Raw genomic sequence first — 18,279 nt, 5'->3', positions numbered from 1 at the left:
ATGTCTAATAGTGAAAACATAGATCCTAAAAATAGGGTTGCATGCACACATATGATTGTTTGCCATGTATAAAACCCATCAGTTGCGTCACAAGACTTATGGATTTGGCATGCTTTTTCGGAATTTCGGGTTCTAACAACGACATAAACGTTCTTGACCGGTTACCAATATTTCAGGACCTTTTGACAGGAAAGGCACCGGATGCTCCTTACACAGTAAATGGCCATGAGTATAAGTTCGGGTATTACCTCACGGATGGAATATACCACCATATTCCACGTTTGTGAAGGCGTTTCGACACCTGATAGAACCAAGAGACAAATTTTTCAAGAGAAGACAAGAAGGAGCACGTAAGGACGTGGAACGTGCTTTCAGAGTTTTGAAAGCAAAATGGTACATAGTTGAACATGCGGAACGACCATATGAGTTGGACACTCTACGAGATATTATGTATGGATCTATCATTATGCATAACATGGTGATTGAAGATAAAGGACGAAGCATTGCAGAGTATTCGCCATACGGAACCTGGACACATTTAATTTCAACTAGGGACAACATAATAGTTACATAGAGTCGTTGATATTCAAGACCAACGAAAACACAAACAACTTCGAGAAGACTTGGCGGATCATATCTACGATGACACTGAATATGAATAATTTAGATCAAAAATGTAATTTGTTTCGTCTTTTTTTTTTTCTTGGATTTTAGGTTTTTAAATGTGTTTTTATCCTTAGTTGTAACTTTTTTATGTTGTTTTTAATTTAGGATTTAAATTTTTATTTTTACTTTTTAAACCTTATTTTTAATTTATGATTTAATTTATATGATAATTATAAATATTATGACATAAATAATAAAAAAAGAAATTGGAAATATAGAAACTAAAAACATCAAAAAAAAAAATACAAAAAGAAAAAGAAAATAAGAGGTGTTATTACATGTTATTTGGTGTTGCCCATTTCCACATTGGGTGTTATAACACCAATGTATGATTAGGATGAATTGGGTGAGCAAAAAACAGCACCACAACTAAAATTAACTGCAAAAACCGCATAAACCGCATAAACCGCAACCGTAATAAAAACCGATGGTGATGTTTTCAGTTTTTCAGAAACTGCAAATTTACGGTGCGGTGCGGTTATTAGTTTTCAAAAACCGCACCGCACCTCATATATTATATACAATTTTTTTTAATAATTATTAATATATTAAATATTAAAAATAAGACAAGTTTCACGGATGAAAAAATGATAAAATTCTAGAAGACAAACGTGTTATTTTTGTTATGTTTAACTTTGGAAAATGGTGAAATTTCATAATTTTAAGATATTTGATGTTACAGTTTTTAAGATAGTAGTTGTTTGTGATTTAAGTTAATTGTCTTATACTTTATTCTTTTTATTATTATTACAAGTAATATGTTTGAACTATTAAAACCGTTTGAACTCTAAACTGTGGTTAAAAACCACACAAATTAACTGCACCAAATCCATGCAGTTAATAACCAAAAGACAAAAAAAAAAAAAACAAAACCGCACCACAGAAATAACCGTCTAACCGCATTGTAAAAATAACCGCACCAAACGGTTTTGAAAATGGATTAACCGCATTTGCGGTTAGTGGTGAGGTTTTGACCACTAACTGCACCGAACAGTACCGCGCTCACCCCTAGATGATGATGTGACACCTTTTGGGTGTGGTAACATGTTGCCACACCCAACAATTTAAAGGATAAAGGATGATCTGAATTGGAGGGTGTTTGGATAAATTAGCTTATAGCTTATTAGCTTATTGCGGTGAAAATAAACAGTTTTTACAAAAGTGTTTATGGTGGGAATAAGCAATAAGCAATAAGCAAGGGATGCTTATTAAAATCAACTTATTTAGCTTATTCATACCACAATAAGCTGATTTTTAAGGATTCCTATCCAAACACTTAAACCTAGCTTATTATTATGATGAAAATAAAAAATAAGCAATAAACATTTTTTTTTTTTTTTTTTTTTTTTTTTTTTTTTTTTTTAAATAGCTTCAACCATGGGTAAATCGTATAATTTTCTCTTTTATATTTAAGGTTGTATGAAACAGAGGAAACATAATTCCCAATCTCCGCCTCCTACCGTACTCCTTCCCATTTTGAAATACAACCCTCCTCCACGGCTCGACTGCTAACCCCAGGTTCCTCGCTATTGAACTGGTGAGTTCTCTCCCTCAAAATCACACCAAAAATTTGTCTTCACTTCTTTCCACAGCAGCGGTATTCGTTTTTCCCCTTTTTATATCTCCAAGCGTCATTAAATATCAGTAATTCGTTCTATTTTTTTGCTTTTCGTTTTATGGTTTCAGGCATTAGTTGCTCCAAATTGCGTTAACATTCTTCGTTTGTGAGTTGAGGTATTAACCTACATCCTTTCTTCAGTTCTTCAAATTAACAAAGAGCAAGCTTCGGTTTCGTGTTTGATTTATTAACCCTAACAAATAGAAACTTCTTCCCATTTTTCAAGAAATTCAACTGGAAATTTGTAGATTTACTACTTAGTGTTTTTCAATTTCAACAAAAGGTCTAAATCAAAGGGTTATTTTGCTACGAAATTGAACTTTAGGACCGTGATTCCAACTCTGGTGTTCGTTGTGGATTTATCGATTCTCACGTATATATTTTGATTTTAGAAACACAAATTGATTGTTCTCTTCTCCCTTGTGTTACATCCCAGAGGAAAGAGCCATGAATGCCCCTGATCGTTATGAGCGCTTTGTGGTTCCTGAAGGCACAAAGAAGTAAACTTCTCCCTGTATTTGTCCTTATTTTCATACATATAATGATGAAATGTCACATTCATGATTGCTATCTTTATGCTCACTGTGTTTTCTTTGACAAACGAATGAATTCCTAGGGTTTCCTATGAAAGGGACACAAAGATCATAAATGCAGCTTCCTTCACTATAGAAAGAGAAGATCACACTATTGGAAACATCGTTCGCATGTAAGCTATCTTCTAAATCATACACTTTAATCCTAATTAAAAACTCCTATATAAATTTATATCATATGAACAGGCAGTTGCATAGGGATGGGAATGTTCTGTTTGCTGGTTACAAGCTTCCTCACCCTCTTCAGTACAAAATCATTGTTCGGGTTAGTATTTAGTATTCTAGGAACTTCTGTTCTTTTAGTTGATTTAAAACAGTATGTAGTGCTTTCTATTAAACACTGATTTCAATTGCTACTCACCATTTGGTTACTTAAAGGGTTAAAACAGTATCTGTAGATGATTGTATTTTTACTGTATTAATTGTTAAATTAGATCCATAACTTTGGTAAATAAATTTTCAAGACTCTCCATGATTGATGTGCATTTGACAGGTTCACACAAGTAGCCAGTCTTCACCAATGCAGGCTTATAATCTAGCCATCAATGATCTGGACAAAGAACTTGATCATCTGAAGGCAGCATTTGAGGTATTCTTTTTTATTCTTTCTTTTAGATATAAATTTAATAGCACAAATAAAGCAGTGAACCACTTTTAGGGGTCTTCTAACATCAATAGCATCTTTGCACACAATCCTATTTAAAGCCAGTTTCTTAAATATATTTCATTGATAAACAGAAAATTGCCAAAAAGGGCTAGAATCTGAACTAGTGTAGTGCACTCATGGAGACATGTTTTATATTATCAAATTTTCCTGGTTTTTCGGTTTTGAAAAAGGTTAAAATACAGAAAAACACACAACATACTTTCACCATGTTATTGATTAGCTAAATGAAGTGTTATTTTATTTAGTTGATTAGCTAAATCGATAAAAAAAATAATAGTCCAATTTCTAAACCAATAAAATGGTGAAATTACATTGTGCTTTTCTAGTAATTTTTTGCTGATATTAAAGCCTGTTACCAAGAGAAAATGTTTTTTTTTTCTTAAACTGTCAAAAATTATAATGGTGTTCATCACTACAGAAAATAGTTAAGTGACTAAATGCAAGAAATAGCAATTTTTTTATATCTACTTGTGTATTATAGCATGTTATGGGTTATGGCCCAAATACTCGTAACTAATTTTCGTTTCAATGTTTCTTAGGAAAATTAAAGTTTGCAAGTTTACAAATGCTTTTTTTTTTTCTTCTATTTTTTTTTTAAATAAATCTTCTTTTTCATTTCTTTCATCTCCTATGTTTTGTAGGCGGAGGTTGCAAGGGTTTCTGGGGAGTACTAATTGGGTTGATGGCATATAAACTATCTTATTTTGGTTTGTTACTTTGATGTTTAACTGCAAGAAATTGGTGCTTTTCTTTGATCAATTCGCCCTATGTAGGATGTAAGTCAGAAAGTGGTATCGTTTTGGTGTCAATAGTGAATGCCTTTATGTGCAAAAAGTTTAAAACTTGTAACTTTTCCTTTTGATCTATTGATGCCAATATGTGCTTTAAAGGATGTGTTTGTTACATGGGATGCAACTAAGCTTTCTAGGGCCACTTTCAATGATAATTTGCATAGGTGATGTCCCAAAAAAAGCTGCAATTTTTGTTCCATTTGACATCGGTTTCAAACACACAAACTTGAAACTTTGTGTGGTTTTGATGAAAGGACATATAAACCATCCATTCTTATAATTTAACTTCTGATCTAGATTCACGATTGGCTATATTATCGATGGATAAAAAACTTCAATCTAAATTCCAACTCGAATCTTGCATTCTTCATTGCTACTTTACAATAATACACGAGAGCTATATTTCCTAACTAATTTACATAATGGAGAATTCTTCGTGCAATCCTTGAAGTTTCCCTCTAAGTTTATGTTGTTGAATAATCAAAACCGAGGCCGTAGTCGAGAAATCCGGAGCCGAAAGAATGTCCCCGATTGGACCTAACTCCGGGCACACCTCCCAATCATTCATACCCGCAGTTAATGTTGAGTTAACCCTTTCTCCTCTTCCCACAATAAATAAACTATATTCACCCTCTAACGACTTAATAGTTGAATAGGTCTCACCGGAATTCAAAAGATACTTTTCCATATACGCAACATGACCCGTAGCCACATGTCGATCATAAAACTCTGCAAAGTACTCATCATCTTCCTTCATTTCTTCTTCGTATTCCACAGTGTTGGCTCGGGACCTTGTGATCCTTGATGATGTGTTGCTTCCACTGGTGTCCAATACGAATCGTATGACAGTGAGTTTGACTCCCGAGTGTCGTGCCACTCGACCCGCGTAAGCAAGTGCTTCACGATCGTCTTTGCCTGCGATGAAAATGATTGCGGTTTTGATACATTGGGTTCCTCCTGTTAGTTGGTTTGACCCGAGACCTCGGTCCACTAAAACTCCAACCGAACAAGGTGCGTACCGTAAAACCTGCATGAAATGAGTAACGTTTTCATGTCATTATTCCAATTCTTTAAGCAAGTGTACAAATAAATATGTAACGAGGCATACAAATACATACATACTTTTATGCATTAGGCACATTATGCGTTGTATAACGAGACACAATGTGCCTAATGTATGCGCAACACACTAGTAGGTATCATACATATTGTATGATAGTATGATACATATTAATACGTATCATGCAAATTGTATGTATTAGGCACGTTCATGTTTGTATTTGTAATTGTTATGAACATTATATAGAGATATGGTATTAGTACCTTTCTATTGACACAAAAATTATTAGGAATAGAGATATTGTATTATTACCTTTCTATTGACACTTCGAAACGCCAAATGGTTGGCATTGAACTTTCCATCCGGTTGTTGATTCTTATGGAATGGGAGGATGATTAACGAAACCAACATATCCTCTGCAAGTGTGCAAATTTCGTGATGCATTGTGGCCATTGGACATAGCGTAAGCGTTCTTTGTACATCAATCCCTTCACAATGGTCGTTTACATAAGCTTGTATTGTGTTGGTGATGTTTTCTCTCATCTCTATAACACCCACATCTGTTATAGTCATCGCGTCCACTCCTTCTCCACGTGCCACCGTGGAAGCTACCGTTTCAGTTAACTCAATCAGATCGTTCACGTAAACTGTCATTTGGGGTTCTTCCGGCCCTTGTGAGATCTCCATGAAGTTAATGGTTGATTGAATGTTTTCGAGGCCATGAATGCATAATACTATTCGCAACTCGTTTGATGGATTGAGCCATTGGAGGGCCATACGTTGTGTTGGTGACCGCTTTCTTGCACGTTTGATGATGCTCTTGACAACCATAGGGGCGTAGATGAATGTGAGGAAGCAAACCAATACAATAGCACTGCTATTTGAGGAACTAGATATATTTCTCTGCATAAGCAATGAAGATATGGAAAGCACGTCAAGATAAAGTTTTAATCATTTTAATCGGATATTTACAAAATTTTGTTTAAGAAAACATCGAAGATTCAAGCTTACTTGCTCGGCTAAGAGAACCATGAAGATGTGAAAGTGACCCTTGATACCTAGAAGTAACCCTACTGCGACCGAATCTTGCCAATGAAACCCTAACATGATCCCAGAAATAATACTGCCGAAAACTTTTCCACCTACTATGATTGCAAAGAGAAAAGCTATGCTAGCCCACGTGAATAAGTTATGACTTTCGAATTCGGAGAAGTCAACTTGAAAACCAACCCAAACCATGAATACCGGAAAGAACAAAAGTCCAAAAAAGTACTTAACTTTACCCGTCAATAACTTCGATAGCCTCCCATCACGAGGCATCACGATTCCGGCCAAAAACGTACTTAGCATCATGTTGAAATGTGCTATCCATGGTGAAAGACTGCAAACGAATACAAGACTAGCTATTGAGACAATCAAGTGTGGACCCTTCATTAACTTCCCTTGCGGGTTATGACTATCCACCCATGTCATAAGAAAGGGTATACATTTAGCTGCGAGAATCGTCTGAATGACAAGAACCGCAAGAATAAGCAGTATATCTCTAACTTTTCGAAAAGCAAAATCATCCAACGGATCGAAAACTATGTACCCTAGGGTTAGCACAATAATGGAAATGAGATCGGATATGACAGCAGTCGAAATCAAGAACCTCCCTATATCAGATTTCCCAATTTTGAGGTCGTTGATGATACGTGTCAGGAGGGGGGAGGCCGTTCCCGATAAAACAAGCGAGACTGTGACATCAAACGCAATACTAGGCTCGTAACTTAAATGTAACATCGGGGTTATGAAAAGTGATAGTAGAAAGGTAATTAGTAACCCTGTACATGCCACTTTGGCTTCACGAATGGGTATCCGAACAAATATGTTAGGATCTATCTCAAGACCTATAACAAACATGTGGCAAATCATCCCGAACTCTGCTACATAACCGAGGGCAGTATTTGCGTCATCATTGAAGTTCTTACGTAGAAAGGGTAGGTTGCTCAAAAAGAATCCTACCTACATCCAAAAAAAATGTTATTGTAATAAATTACAATCATAGAAAGCATGAATGTAAATAGACATTTGAATTAATCAAAATTATAAATCAACAAAAAAAACATTAACGCTAGCTGATTAATAATTTAATAAATATTTAAACACCCACAAATCAAAAAAATCTGAGAGATGATATAAATAGAGAACCTCTATAGTATATGCATGCATCAGGCGAGCAAAAGACATAAAAACAGTGAATCATATACAAATCAATTAATCGAAATTATAAACATTTGGGCTGTTTTTTTAGACTTAATACCATTTAATCTGAACAACAATTTACTTAATATGTAAAGAATGACTTAAGGGATTAAGTGAAAAAGGCTTGCTTAATGTGTTAAGATTCTAACCTTTTGACTATATTCTCTTCTTTTTTCCTTCCAAATCCTCTTATATTAAAATCGATGAATATTATAAAATTTGTTTTTAGGTTTGTAAGGGTAAAATGTTATTTCAACTCGTTGGGACACTTATCACTTTGCCCACACAAACATCATTATTCATTAGTAGTTCATCCACTTCATTCATGCATGGGAAAAAAAAAATACTCCTTAGTTGATTTAATGAACAAAAATAACACCAACACTAAATCATTAAAGGTTGGATAAACATTCAAACACCCAGAAAGAAAACGAAAAACTACAACAATATACAAAAAACTCCTTTAGAACCATATGTTTATGTTTTTAACTGATTTGGTTTTTAGAGATGCCCAAACTGCCTGAGCGTGGGCAGTATGGGCCCCTCATGTGACCAAAATACATAAAGATGATAAAAACAAATACAAACGAGAAAGGCACAAGAGAGACATTACAATGGCTTCGGATATGATACGAGGTTGGGAGTATGGGCGTAAGAGCATGTGCAATACACTACACAATGCCAACGTGATGATAAAAATCAACATATTGAATGCGATATTGGCCACTTTCATGACCGTTACTTGGGTGCATCGTGGGTCGTTTGCTGTACGCTCTTCTGTGTCCATATTTGATATTTTGACTCCAAATTTGATCCAAATAGCACATATTATCACACTTTTCTTGAATCCATCGAATTGATCCCAAAAAGATTCTTGAAACAAGATGAAAACGATTGAAATTGAAGGGTAAGATTGGATTGGAAGAAGTTAGGGCCATGATGAAATTGAAAATAGGAAGAGAGAGTGATGGCCTCATGAATGATAAATATGAGAGAATCTTGGGAAGAGAGTGAAGCTCCATGTTTTTCTATAATTCTATGTGTTATTAGTAACTTAGATTCTAAATAAGACCATCTTTTGCTTTTACATCGGATGAGCCACTACTTTTTTAAAATTATTTTAGGACACTATTGTTTTTAATAATAATACCCATCAATATAATATTTATTGTTAAATTTCTGTATTTATGTAGTGGTCATTTAACTTTAAGATTTATGTATTTTTCATTTATTTTGTTGTAAAATATTTTAATAAATTAAATTTACATTATTGTATAATCCATATGTAGAGTTTAATGGAACAGAATTGAGTCTATTTGACAACCGATACAAAATCTAGAATTCTATTCCATTGAATTCCATATTAACCCATGTACCAAACGAACTTTTAGTTATTTTAATGATAGCTTTCTAATCAAGTAGTTTCACTTCCTATATTCATCAGCAACGTGAGTCGCATTTTGATCTTATGATTGGACGTGAACTTGTTATTACTATGCTTTCATTGTTGGTGCCTTTTGTAGCTTTTCTTGAAGGATTTTTTTAATGGGGAACTTATATTGAGGAGGAACATCTCCTAAAGAAGTGAATGAGTGTTACAATGGTTGATTTTATACTAATCCAATCACCATTTAGAGGGTGTTTGGCTAAGTTTATTTTTTTTAGAATGGCTGAACAGCTAGATAAGGGTTATTAAGCCAATCAACTAATCTAGCAGAAAATTTTGAGTTTCTAAAAACGAACCAATTAAACGTAAATCAATAATGTTGTAAAAAATCTCATCTCGTCGAGGCACCAACTCTCCAAACATCAGGTCATTACAAAACTGCCAACTCCCCAAAGAACCACAAAGAGAATAGCCTCCACCATGCTCCTTTCCTTGGCACCTTCTAAAAACGAGTCCATCCAATTAAAAATGTCATCCATTGCCGTCTAAATCAGTTGAACCATATCAAGCAAACAAAAAATCTTTTTCCAAATACTCACCGCAAGCTCACAAAGAAATAAAAACATGATCCGAAACTTCCACCGAAGAAGAGCAAATCAGACATAACAAAGAAGCCACTTCAACCCCTTTACGACTTAAATTCCATATCGTAGGAAGGTGATCCAACAACGCATGCCACACAAATATATTAACCTTCCTAGGGATGTATGGATTCCATCTAGTGGGAGTAGCCGCATTCGGAAGCAGCATTTGATCAACAATTTTCCTAGTCTTAGAAACCGTAAAGTCAATCGAACCTTGTAAAATCCATCACCATTTATCTTTGACACCAGAAAGGACCACATCAGACCAAATCCTCCTCAACTCATCAAATTGCACTTGCTCATCACCACTTCTTATGGGTCGACGCCATCATCAGGCTCCCATCGCACGCCACCTTTGATGAACAAAACACCCTGTATGTTGGATTAGGTGTCTAAGCCCATAACTATAAGTGATATATACTTGAATTGATAGTAACATAGTCCTTTTAGGTTGCCCTCAAAACTAGCAACCAGACAGGATGACATTTGGAGAGAGAAGTTGAATTTATTATTTGATTAATAAATTGAAGTAAATAATTTATTAATGTATTATGAAAATAATATATTAATTAGAAATCATATTATTTAATTAATATTTAATCAGAAATTAATTTAGAATTAATTTTGAGATTAAAAGAATTAATTAAAAGTGCAAGGACTAAAAGTACAATTGTTCAATAGTTGAGAAAAAGGGTCCAGAACCTTCCTAGAAGGTGGTGGACGAAATTCCTAAGATAATTAGGGTTTCTAGATTATCTCAAATGGATAATTAAGGAGGTGGATAATTACCAAGTTTGAATATTATTATTATATTCAAATAAGGCTTATCCAAGGCATCATTGTTACACTATATAAAAGGCCCTTCACCCTTGTATTTTTGGCCACCATATTTTTAGAAGAGAATCCGAAAATCTCCTTCTCCTCTCTCCTCTATCATCCTCTCGCTAGTGGTGGATGTGAACCATTAGAGGAACGACACTTGTGGTGCTTACTCTCAAAGCTTCAACAACACTAAGGATTTGAATTGTTATTGCTATATAGCAATTAAGGTATATTTTCTTAACCCTAGTAATTAATTTAAAAAATATACTAGTAGAATTAGGGTTTCCCAATTGATGTTCAAATGTTGTATGTTCAATTAGAGAAAACATAGATCGGGAAATTTAGGGTTGCATGCACACATAGGTTTTTGTTTGTTATGCTCAAAACCCATCACTTTACGCATGTTCAAAGTAAATAATCTATCAAACCTCGACATCAAAAGATTTTCACCCACCCAAATATCTGCCCAAAATCTCATATCACACCCATTTCCAACAGATTTTATAAGAGTATTTAATGAAAATACCTTTTTCATGCATCGTATTGATAGACCCCACTATACGGGACCTACCCCACCACCACGAACAACCTGAGGATGAAAAACATCTCGATTTTTTGTACCATGGATCGTGTTTACCAACTTAACCCAAATGGAATTAGGATAATGATAATATCTCCACCACCATTTTTGTAACAAGGCATAATTCAAAGCTTCCAAGCTACCAAGCTGAAGACCACCTTTATCTTTAGATGCAATCACTATATTCCAAGAAATACAAGGAAGTTTAGTAGTCCGCTCCGTGGTTCCCCAAAAAATTGTGAATGCAATGATTCTAACTTCTTTTTAATCTGAACATGCATGCGAAACAAAGAGAGAAAATACATGCCAATGGAACCTAACACCTGATTTATCAAAACAGAATGACCACCTATCGATAACATATTTGCCTTACAATGAGACAACTTAACTAAGAACTTCTCCATAATGAGGTTCTAATTATGAATACGAGCCATAGAAGATCCCACTGGAAGACCCAAAAACACAAAAAGAAAAACACCTGGTTTACATCTGATGGGATGTCAAGTGCACCAAGCAAATTACACCCTTTGTTTGCAAATAAAACGTAATATAATGGTAAAAAGGGGTATCGATCCTCGGGGAACTGGTTGTATTCGATCACCAATACAATCCAATAGAACTAGTGTAATAAAACTAACTACAATTAAACTAAAGGGGGGGGGGGGGGGCTGTGATTGCTTGAAAACTAAAAGACTTGAATAACTAAAAAGCTTGCAATTAAGCAAGATGGGGAGAGGCTCAAATATTGGAGAGAATTGGTTAACAAAGGCAATTCAACACAATGAAAATTTGTGTGTTTATCATTAGGATTCAGTATGAAGCTTATCATTCATCCCAAATTGGTTATAGCAATCATGAAACATGATATGCCAAGATTCCTCATAGGTAGTATGGAGGTTGGAGAAGCCTACAACACCCATTCTTAATCAAAATCACAGATTCAATTGAAGCAATTGAACCCAATAAAGTTGATTAGCCTTAAGAATGAAGGAATCCCCAATTCCTAGAGGATGTCAAGGAGTCATGATTCATAAGCTAGAGATGATTTCTACCATCATAAAGCCCTTCTTCTAAGTAAATTCCATGGTTCAATTCTAAACCAAAGAAATAAACCAACAATTGATCATTCAAGTACCAAGCTCATGATCAAAGTATTAAACAAGCATAAGAAATATGAACTAGAATCATAAACATAAGATAAATGACAATTAAGCATGAATCCTTCAAAACCCACAAATATACAAGGGTTTTAGCCAAAGTTTGTAATGACCGGTTCCTGATAGGTATTTAAATAAGAATTCTCACTTTTTGCAAAGGGACTCAACGAGTTAGAGGCCCCAAACTCGTCGCGTAGAAATGGGAATTTGGACGCGGGTTAAGAACCCTACTCGACGAGCTGGGGAGCCCCAACTCGACGAGTAGGGCTGCCAGAGTGAAACCCTAATTTTCAGGGTTTGCACCCTATTTAAGGACCTTAACACCTCATTGTGGCCTCCCTCAGTCCAACAAACTCTAATTCGCGAGCTTGAGCCCTCTTGAGTGTGTAGGAGTGAAAAGAAAGTGATTCTTTGGTAAATTCTTGAAGGAGTTGAAGTTGGAGGTGCTTGGTTGAAGGAAGAAGCTTTGGATCCATGGGTTTCTTTGTTAAGGCAGCCATATTAAGTTATAAAGTCTATACCTTGACTATTCACTTGCTAGATCTCTTCATGGAGGAGTTTAGGGCTTTTAGTAGCTTGTTTTGAAACCATTCTTGGATGTGACCATGCTTTGTGGTCATGACTTCAGATCTAGATGTTTGTGGCCTCATGAGATTGAAAGTTTCAAGCTTTATCTAGCCTTGGCCTTTTCGCATGCCCTAGACCTCTTTTGGAGCTTAGTTTTGGTGTTTTTAGCTTCTTGACATCATGCATGGCCATAAAGTTAGCAAGTTTACGTGATATTCCAGCCTTAGGGGACCAGATCTATGGTTTGGAAGTGTTGGACTCATTAGGAAGTGACTTAATGGATTAAGACTAAGGGGACTCGACGAGTTGTTCATCCAACTCGGCGAGTTTGTGACAACCCGGAACTTTCTAGTCAACAAAAGTCAATTCTTGTAAATGAGAAATTCGATTCTTATTCTTTTCCGTTAAGTTCTTTAGTAATCGATTTAAAGTATTTAAGTAAAGTTTACATAGGTTTCGGAACCAAAACACTTGAAAAGCCCAACTTTCCTCGAAAATCAGAAAAATCGACTCATCGGCATGTTCACGGCCGAGAACCCGTTCACGACCGTTAACCCGTTTTCGGCCGTGTACCCGGGATATATATATATATATATATATATATATATATATATATATATATATATATATATATATATATATATATATATATATATATATATATATATATTTACGGATTTTACCCTCATTTCTCATATTCTGGCCGGGAACACACCCATTTTCTCTCAAGACTCCCAACCACAAACTCACATTTCTACTTCTTTTCTTCTAAAAATCATCAAATCGGCCATAGGGTGTTGTTGTGAAGCCCAAAAACACGTTTTTCAGCAAATCAGACGAACCTCCGTTGAAGGGTGTACGGCCGTGAACCCTTCAAATCTTCATATTTCACCAAGAACACCAAGAAGATTTCACGGCCGTGAACCATGTACAACCGTGAACCGTGTACGACCGTGAACCGTGTGCGGCCGTGAACCCCGTTCGACAGTGAACACTTTGGACCCGAAAACCCTCTGATTCGTTTCAACACTCCCGGTAACTATTCCTAACACAAAATAAGTGCTTCCTAGCACTTTAAATTAATGATATCGCTAATAATACGCATATATGTGTTTAATTATTATTAGGATCCTGTTAAGTGCCGCGTATAGCAACTCGAGGGTCTTCGTTTCCAGTCTCGTTGTCCGGAACATACACGCAACCAACGGTGAGTTAGTTCATACCCCCATATTTTCCAAGCCTTTTCAATGTTTTCAGGGGGGAGAATACAAGTAAAACACAAGTAATCTTGTGTTTAAAAATATAATTTTGTTTATTATATTATCTATCGTTCGCAAGCATTTGAACATGAAACTTACCAAACACGGCAAACATGGTGACTACTAGACTTATGAACAAATTACAAAAACGTTAAGACTTAACTATTTTCAAGCATAGATTTTAACACGGAAACGAACTCATAAACTAGTTTAAGTATAGTTTATGGAACGAACAAACTATTTTTACAAAGTTACATGTCATTAACAATAAGGGATTTTCATAGTATTATTTGTGAATTCGTTGAGTGAACCAAATCATGAGATACGTCTTCTGGGAAGTCTACCCCTTGTAACCAGAGTCTCATGGAGGGAGAGAGTGAGTTTGTGTATAGATCTATATGGGAGTGACAATCCCGCACCCTAACTATTAGCTACAGTCAACCGGGGGTGACAAACGTCATTTCAGTTTACGACGTCCGAAGTACGTCGTAGTGTTTATCGTCCATTAGCATGGTTATAAGAACTCACACGGAAAACAATGACTCGTTCACGTAATAATATACTTAACAAACAGTCATCAGGGTTAGTAACTATGTGATGACTTAGTATGTGTATTAGGGTGATATAAAATTAACATCCGACATGCAGTGGGATGTGTGACTTCCGCCTCATTTCCTGTTCCTTGTTTGGTTGTGGGCTTAGGGCAGAATCCACAAAATCAACTGTCTATTCGATATTGGTTTATACATAGATAGTATGAACTAAGTGGTCATAGAAGGAACTGGTATTTTTATACTTCTACAAAGAAAATATAGGATTTTCTTGAGGAACACTTTCTTCAGATTTCAAAGGACTAACTCAGTCAACTTTGGAAGTATCTAGTTAATACTTCAGGATTATGTACATGAGGATCCGACAACCAGTGGAATGTGTGGTCTCCGCCTTATTTCCTGTTCCTTGTTTGATTGTGGGCTTGGGGCAGAACCACATATCGATTGTTTGTTCGATTTGGATTGTATATGATTTGTATTCACTAAGTACTCGCAGAAGAACTGGTTCAAATCATCTTACTTAACATTCATTACACCAGAAAATATAAGGTTTTCTGGAGAAACACATCACGATTTTCAAAGAACAAAGAACCTGTTTTCTAAAACAAAACGCTTATAAACTCACCAGCTTAATGCTGATACTCTTTCAAAACCTACTTGTATTCTCAGGACACTAGTAGACATGTACATGCACTGGAATCAAGAAGATGGAGCATAGTAGCTTCGAGTCTTTACTTGTTATTTACTTTTGGAGTCAATCGTGTATGATTCGAAAACAATGTAAACATTATACTATTAATACAATAGTTGTTGTTGCTTTGATTACTATTATTCAACTGTTGTGATACTGTACATGACGTCCTCCACCCCCGAACGTTTCCGCCGTTCCGGTTTGGGGGCGTGACAGAGTTGGATCGTGATCCCTTGATCCTTCGGATTTCTGAGCAACTCGATGAGTCTAGAGGATGACCCAGTGAGTTGGCCAAGGTCTTTTGAGTTCTGAAGAATGAAGAACTCGAAGAGTCCAAGGAAGGACTCGACGAGTTGAAACGAAAAGTCCCGATTCTGTCATAAGGAAGAACTCGGCGAGTTAAAGGGTAACTGGACTAGTTGTATCGTGAGTTCGAGGTTCTCTAGATTTATGGAACTCGGCGAGTTGATGGATCAACTCTGAGAGTTGGGTCAACCAGATGTTGACTTTGACTTGGATGTTGACTTTGACCTTAACTTGACTTTGACCAAGGTTGACCCTGGAGGGTTATGAATTATGAAATGTGTTCAGAAAGGGTAGTCCCATGTAAGGGTTTGAGACCAATTGGAAATTAGGCCATATATCGGGCTTTTAGGGATCTTATGGTTTTGGACGTTATTGGTTTTGGACTTGGGCCTTCGTTATGGGTCTTGTTGGGACAGGGGTAAATGGTCATTTTACCCCAAGATTGGAATATGGTTCATGGTTTAGAACTTAGTGCTAATTGAATATTGTGCTGGAAATTGTCAGTTTGGGAAGCCGTCAGGGCAGCAGCTAGGAGTTCGGGCAGCGAGCTTCAGTATTCGAGGTGAGTTACCTTCCAGTAGAAGTGGGTCGAAGGCACCAATGCCGGCCCACTAGTAGTTGATTATAGCTGAGACCATTGTCTTTGTGATAATTGTCTGGTATGCCAATATCTGTTATGTTTTATGTGCTAGTATGCTATGATATTATGTGATAGTGGTAGGGGGTAGGTTAGACCCCATTAGCCGGTTGAGATAAACCGGAGGGTAGGTCGGGCACCCAGATATGCCTGGCAGTATGTTATGCTATGTTATTATATGGTAGTGGTAGGGGTGAAATAGTCCCCGTAACCGGTTGAAATAAACCGGAGGGTAGGTCGGGCACCCAGATATGCCTGGCAGGGTAGGTCGAGCACCTAGATATGCTTGACAAGGGGTAGGTCGGGTACCTAGGTATGCCTGAGAAGGATAGTTTAAGCACCCAGATATGTTCAGCAGGGTAGGCCGAGCACCCAGATATGCCTGACAATATGATTATTGTTTGGTATGTAGTATGATGGGGGAACTCACTAAGCTTCGTGCTTACGGTTTTCAGTTTTGGTTTCAGGTATTTCGTTTTCAAAGGAAAGGAGCCGGCGATCTCAGCGCATCACACTATGTTTTCCGCACATGAGATCTTTGGGATTACACTCTGATATTGTTTTATGATAACATGTTTTGATTATTGACACTTTGGTTTTGACATGAGATATTATTATGGATGTTTTCTTATACCGTTGGTTTTATAATAACTTAATTAAAAATGAAATTTTTGGTCTTGAATTTTGGGATGTTACAAGTTGGTATCAGATCCTTGGTTTGAGGGATTCGGACACACTCTCGAGTGTGTTTGGACTCAAACTGAGGACTTGGTATGAAGATTTTCAAAAGAAAATTCATTTTATAAAATTCATTTTGAAAAGAATTTGAAAAGAGAAAAAGAACTTTGAAAAGAACAAGGTGTGTTATGCGTGCAATCGGCTGAGCTCAAGTAAGTTTTCTCCAAGATACCCATACATGTTATGTTATGTTATGATACGAATTGAGAATATGTGAACTGCATACTAGATTAGGGCTAAGGATCTATGAAGGATGCCTTATATGCCTATTGTATGTACTCGTAGACCTGCATGCTAGTACTGACTAGTCAGTGATTGGATGGCGTGTTTAGGTTATGCCTGATTGCATGAGTCATAGAATCTCATGTCAGTATAGATTCCTGATAAGAGGATAAAATGGTTTGATTGTAGTATGTTGGTTAGATTTTTCCATTGTCCGAATGCTGCTTGCTTTGTGTTTTGTGTGGATCTTAGTAATGTGAGTTAGCTACTAAGTGAATATGCTAAGTTACATGTAGCACATGCTGGATAATCTCAGAGTGATAGACTTGACCCTATTGCGCAACTCTTGTATGAGTCCAACCGTTCTAGGGATGAGTCTTTTACTTGAAGGATTATCTGATCTTTATTACATGTGGCTATATTCATAAGGTAGCTAGTTGATATTACTGTGAATCTTTCAGCAGTTGAGGACTGGGTGGGTTCGGGAACCTAGGAAAGCCCAGGATATGCTTTAGTGGGTTAGTAGTGAGGTTTAGTAAGACTTGGGTGCATCAGTTTGAGGAAGTGACTTGGAGGATTCGGGAGGATTGCTGAGGAAAGTATGGATAGGTGTGGAAGGTAGTATTGGGCCCGTACTACTGAAATCACAGGATCCATACTCGAATCGGTGAGAGTCTTGGAGAATCTGAGAAGCTTCGGGGAGGAGAATCCTTGAGCATGTCTTGATCAATGGTTTTGATGGTTTTCAGTTTGGAGATGAGCACTCAGGCAGATGGTACTGTTTCAGAATTAGGTCTCGGCTCAGGTGGTGAGCCATTCAAGGGAATGACTGCCAAGATTTTGAGTTCGCGTTGGATGGAGGAGATGGAAGGTGTTTTCCGCATTGGTCCCTACCCCATAGGAGCCAAGGTTCAGTTCGCCTTGGATCTCCTGTATCGGGCGGAAAGGAGCTGCTGGGAATTGATTGCACGATATATAGCGCTTTCTGAATTGGAGACTATGTCTTGGGAGGAGTTTGTGACCCGGTTTGGGGCAGAGGATATTCTAGCTGTTGCAGTTCAGCCGTTGGCAAGTGAGCT

General features: G+C 36.6%; 2 protein-coding genes across 3 annotated transcripts; one reads left to right on the top strand and one right to left on the bottom strand.

Moving 5' to 3' along the window:
• Positions 1-2,058: 2,058 nt before the first annotated feature.
• Positions 2,059-4,433, top strand: NRPB11 (DNA-directed RNA polymerase, RBP11-like protein). 2 transcript variants are annotated; one of them, XM_079083561.1, is made up of 7 exons: positions 2,059-2,203; positions 2,353-2,400; positions 2,721-2,784; positions 2,901-2,990; positions 3,064-3,142; positions 3,371-3,466; positions 4,186-4,433. In XM_079083561.1, the coding sequence occupies exons 3-7, from the start codon at positions 2,732-2,734 to the stop codon at positions 4,216-4,218; spliced, it is 351 nt and encodes a 116-aa protein (XP_078939687.1). In that variant the 5' UTR covers positions 2,059-2,203; positions 2,353-2,400; positions 2,721-2,731; the 3' UTR covers positions 4,219-4,433. The 2 variants fall into 2 exon arrangements, with proteins under 2 accessions (XP_078939687.1, XP_078939691.1); XM_079083565.1 differs by having other exon boundaries at positions 2,182-2,263.
• A 317-nt stretch (positions 4,434-4,750) lies between these two features.
• On the bottom strand, positions 4,751-8,426 carry CHX28 (cation/hydrogen exchanger 28). Its single transcript, XM_079062668.1, has 4 exons — positions 8,382-8,426; positions 6,407-7,399; positions 5,708-6,298; positions 4,751-5,362 (listed from the first exon to the last, which is right to left on the bottom strand). Exons 1-4 carry the CDS (start codon positions 8,424-8,426, stop codon positions 4,751-4,753), a joined length of 2,241 nt encoding a protein of 746 aa, XP_078918794.1.
• Between the last annotated feature and the right edge of the window lie 9,853 nt (positions 8,427-18,279).

The sequence above is a fragment of the Lactuca virosa genome, chromosome 1 (assembly GCF_052849685.1).
Source record: "Lactuca virosa cultivar CGN04683 chromosome 1, Lactuca_virosa_CGN04683_v6, whole genome shotgun sequence".
NCBI classification, from domain to species: domain Eukaryota; kingdom Viridiplantae; phylum Streptophyta; class Magnoliopsida; order Asterales; family Asteraceae; genus Lactuca; species Lactuca virosa.
The sequence above is the reverse complement of the archived record's forward strand: the minus strand, read 5'-3'. Positions and strand labels throughout refer to the sequence as shown.

Excerpts from the sequence above, each read along its gene's own strand:
- NRPB11 (XM_079083561.1), top strand. The coding sequence starts at position 2,732 with ATGAATGCCCCTGATCGTTATGAGCGCTTTGTGGTTCCTGAAGGCACA. Across the intron at positions 2,785-2,900 it reads GTTCCTGAAGGCACAAAGAA|GGTTTCCTATGAAAGGGACA; the intron begins GTAAACTTCTCC and ends ATGAATTCCTAG. Across the intron at positions 2,991-3,063 it reads ATTGGAAACATCGTTCGCAT|GCAGTTGCATAGGGATGGGA; the intron begins GTAAGCTATCTT and ends TCATATGAACAG.
- CHX28 (XM_079062668.1), bottom strand. The coding sequence starts at position 8,426 with ATGGACACAGAAGAGCGTACAGCAAACGACCCACGATGCACCCAA. Across the intron at positions 7,400-8,381 it reads ACGACCCACGATGCACCCAA|GTAGGATTCTTTTTGAGCAA; the intron begins GTAACGGTCATG and ends TTTTGGATGTAG. Across the intron at positions 6,299-6,406 it reads TGGTTCTCTTAGCCGAGCAA|AGAAATATATCTAGTTCCTC; the intron begins GTAAGCTTGAAT and ends TTGCTTATGCAG.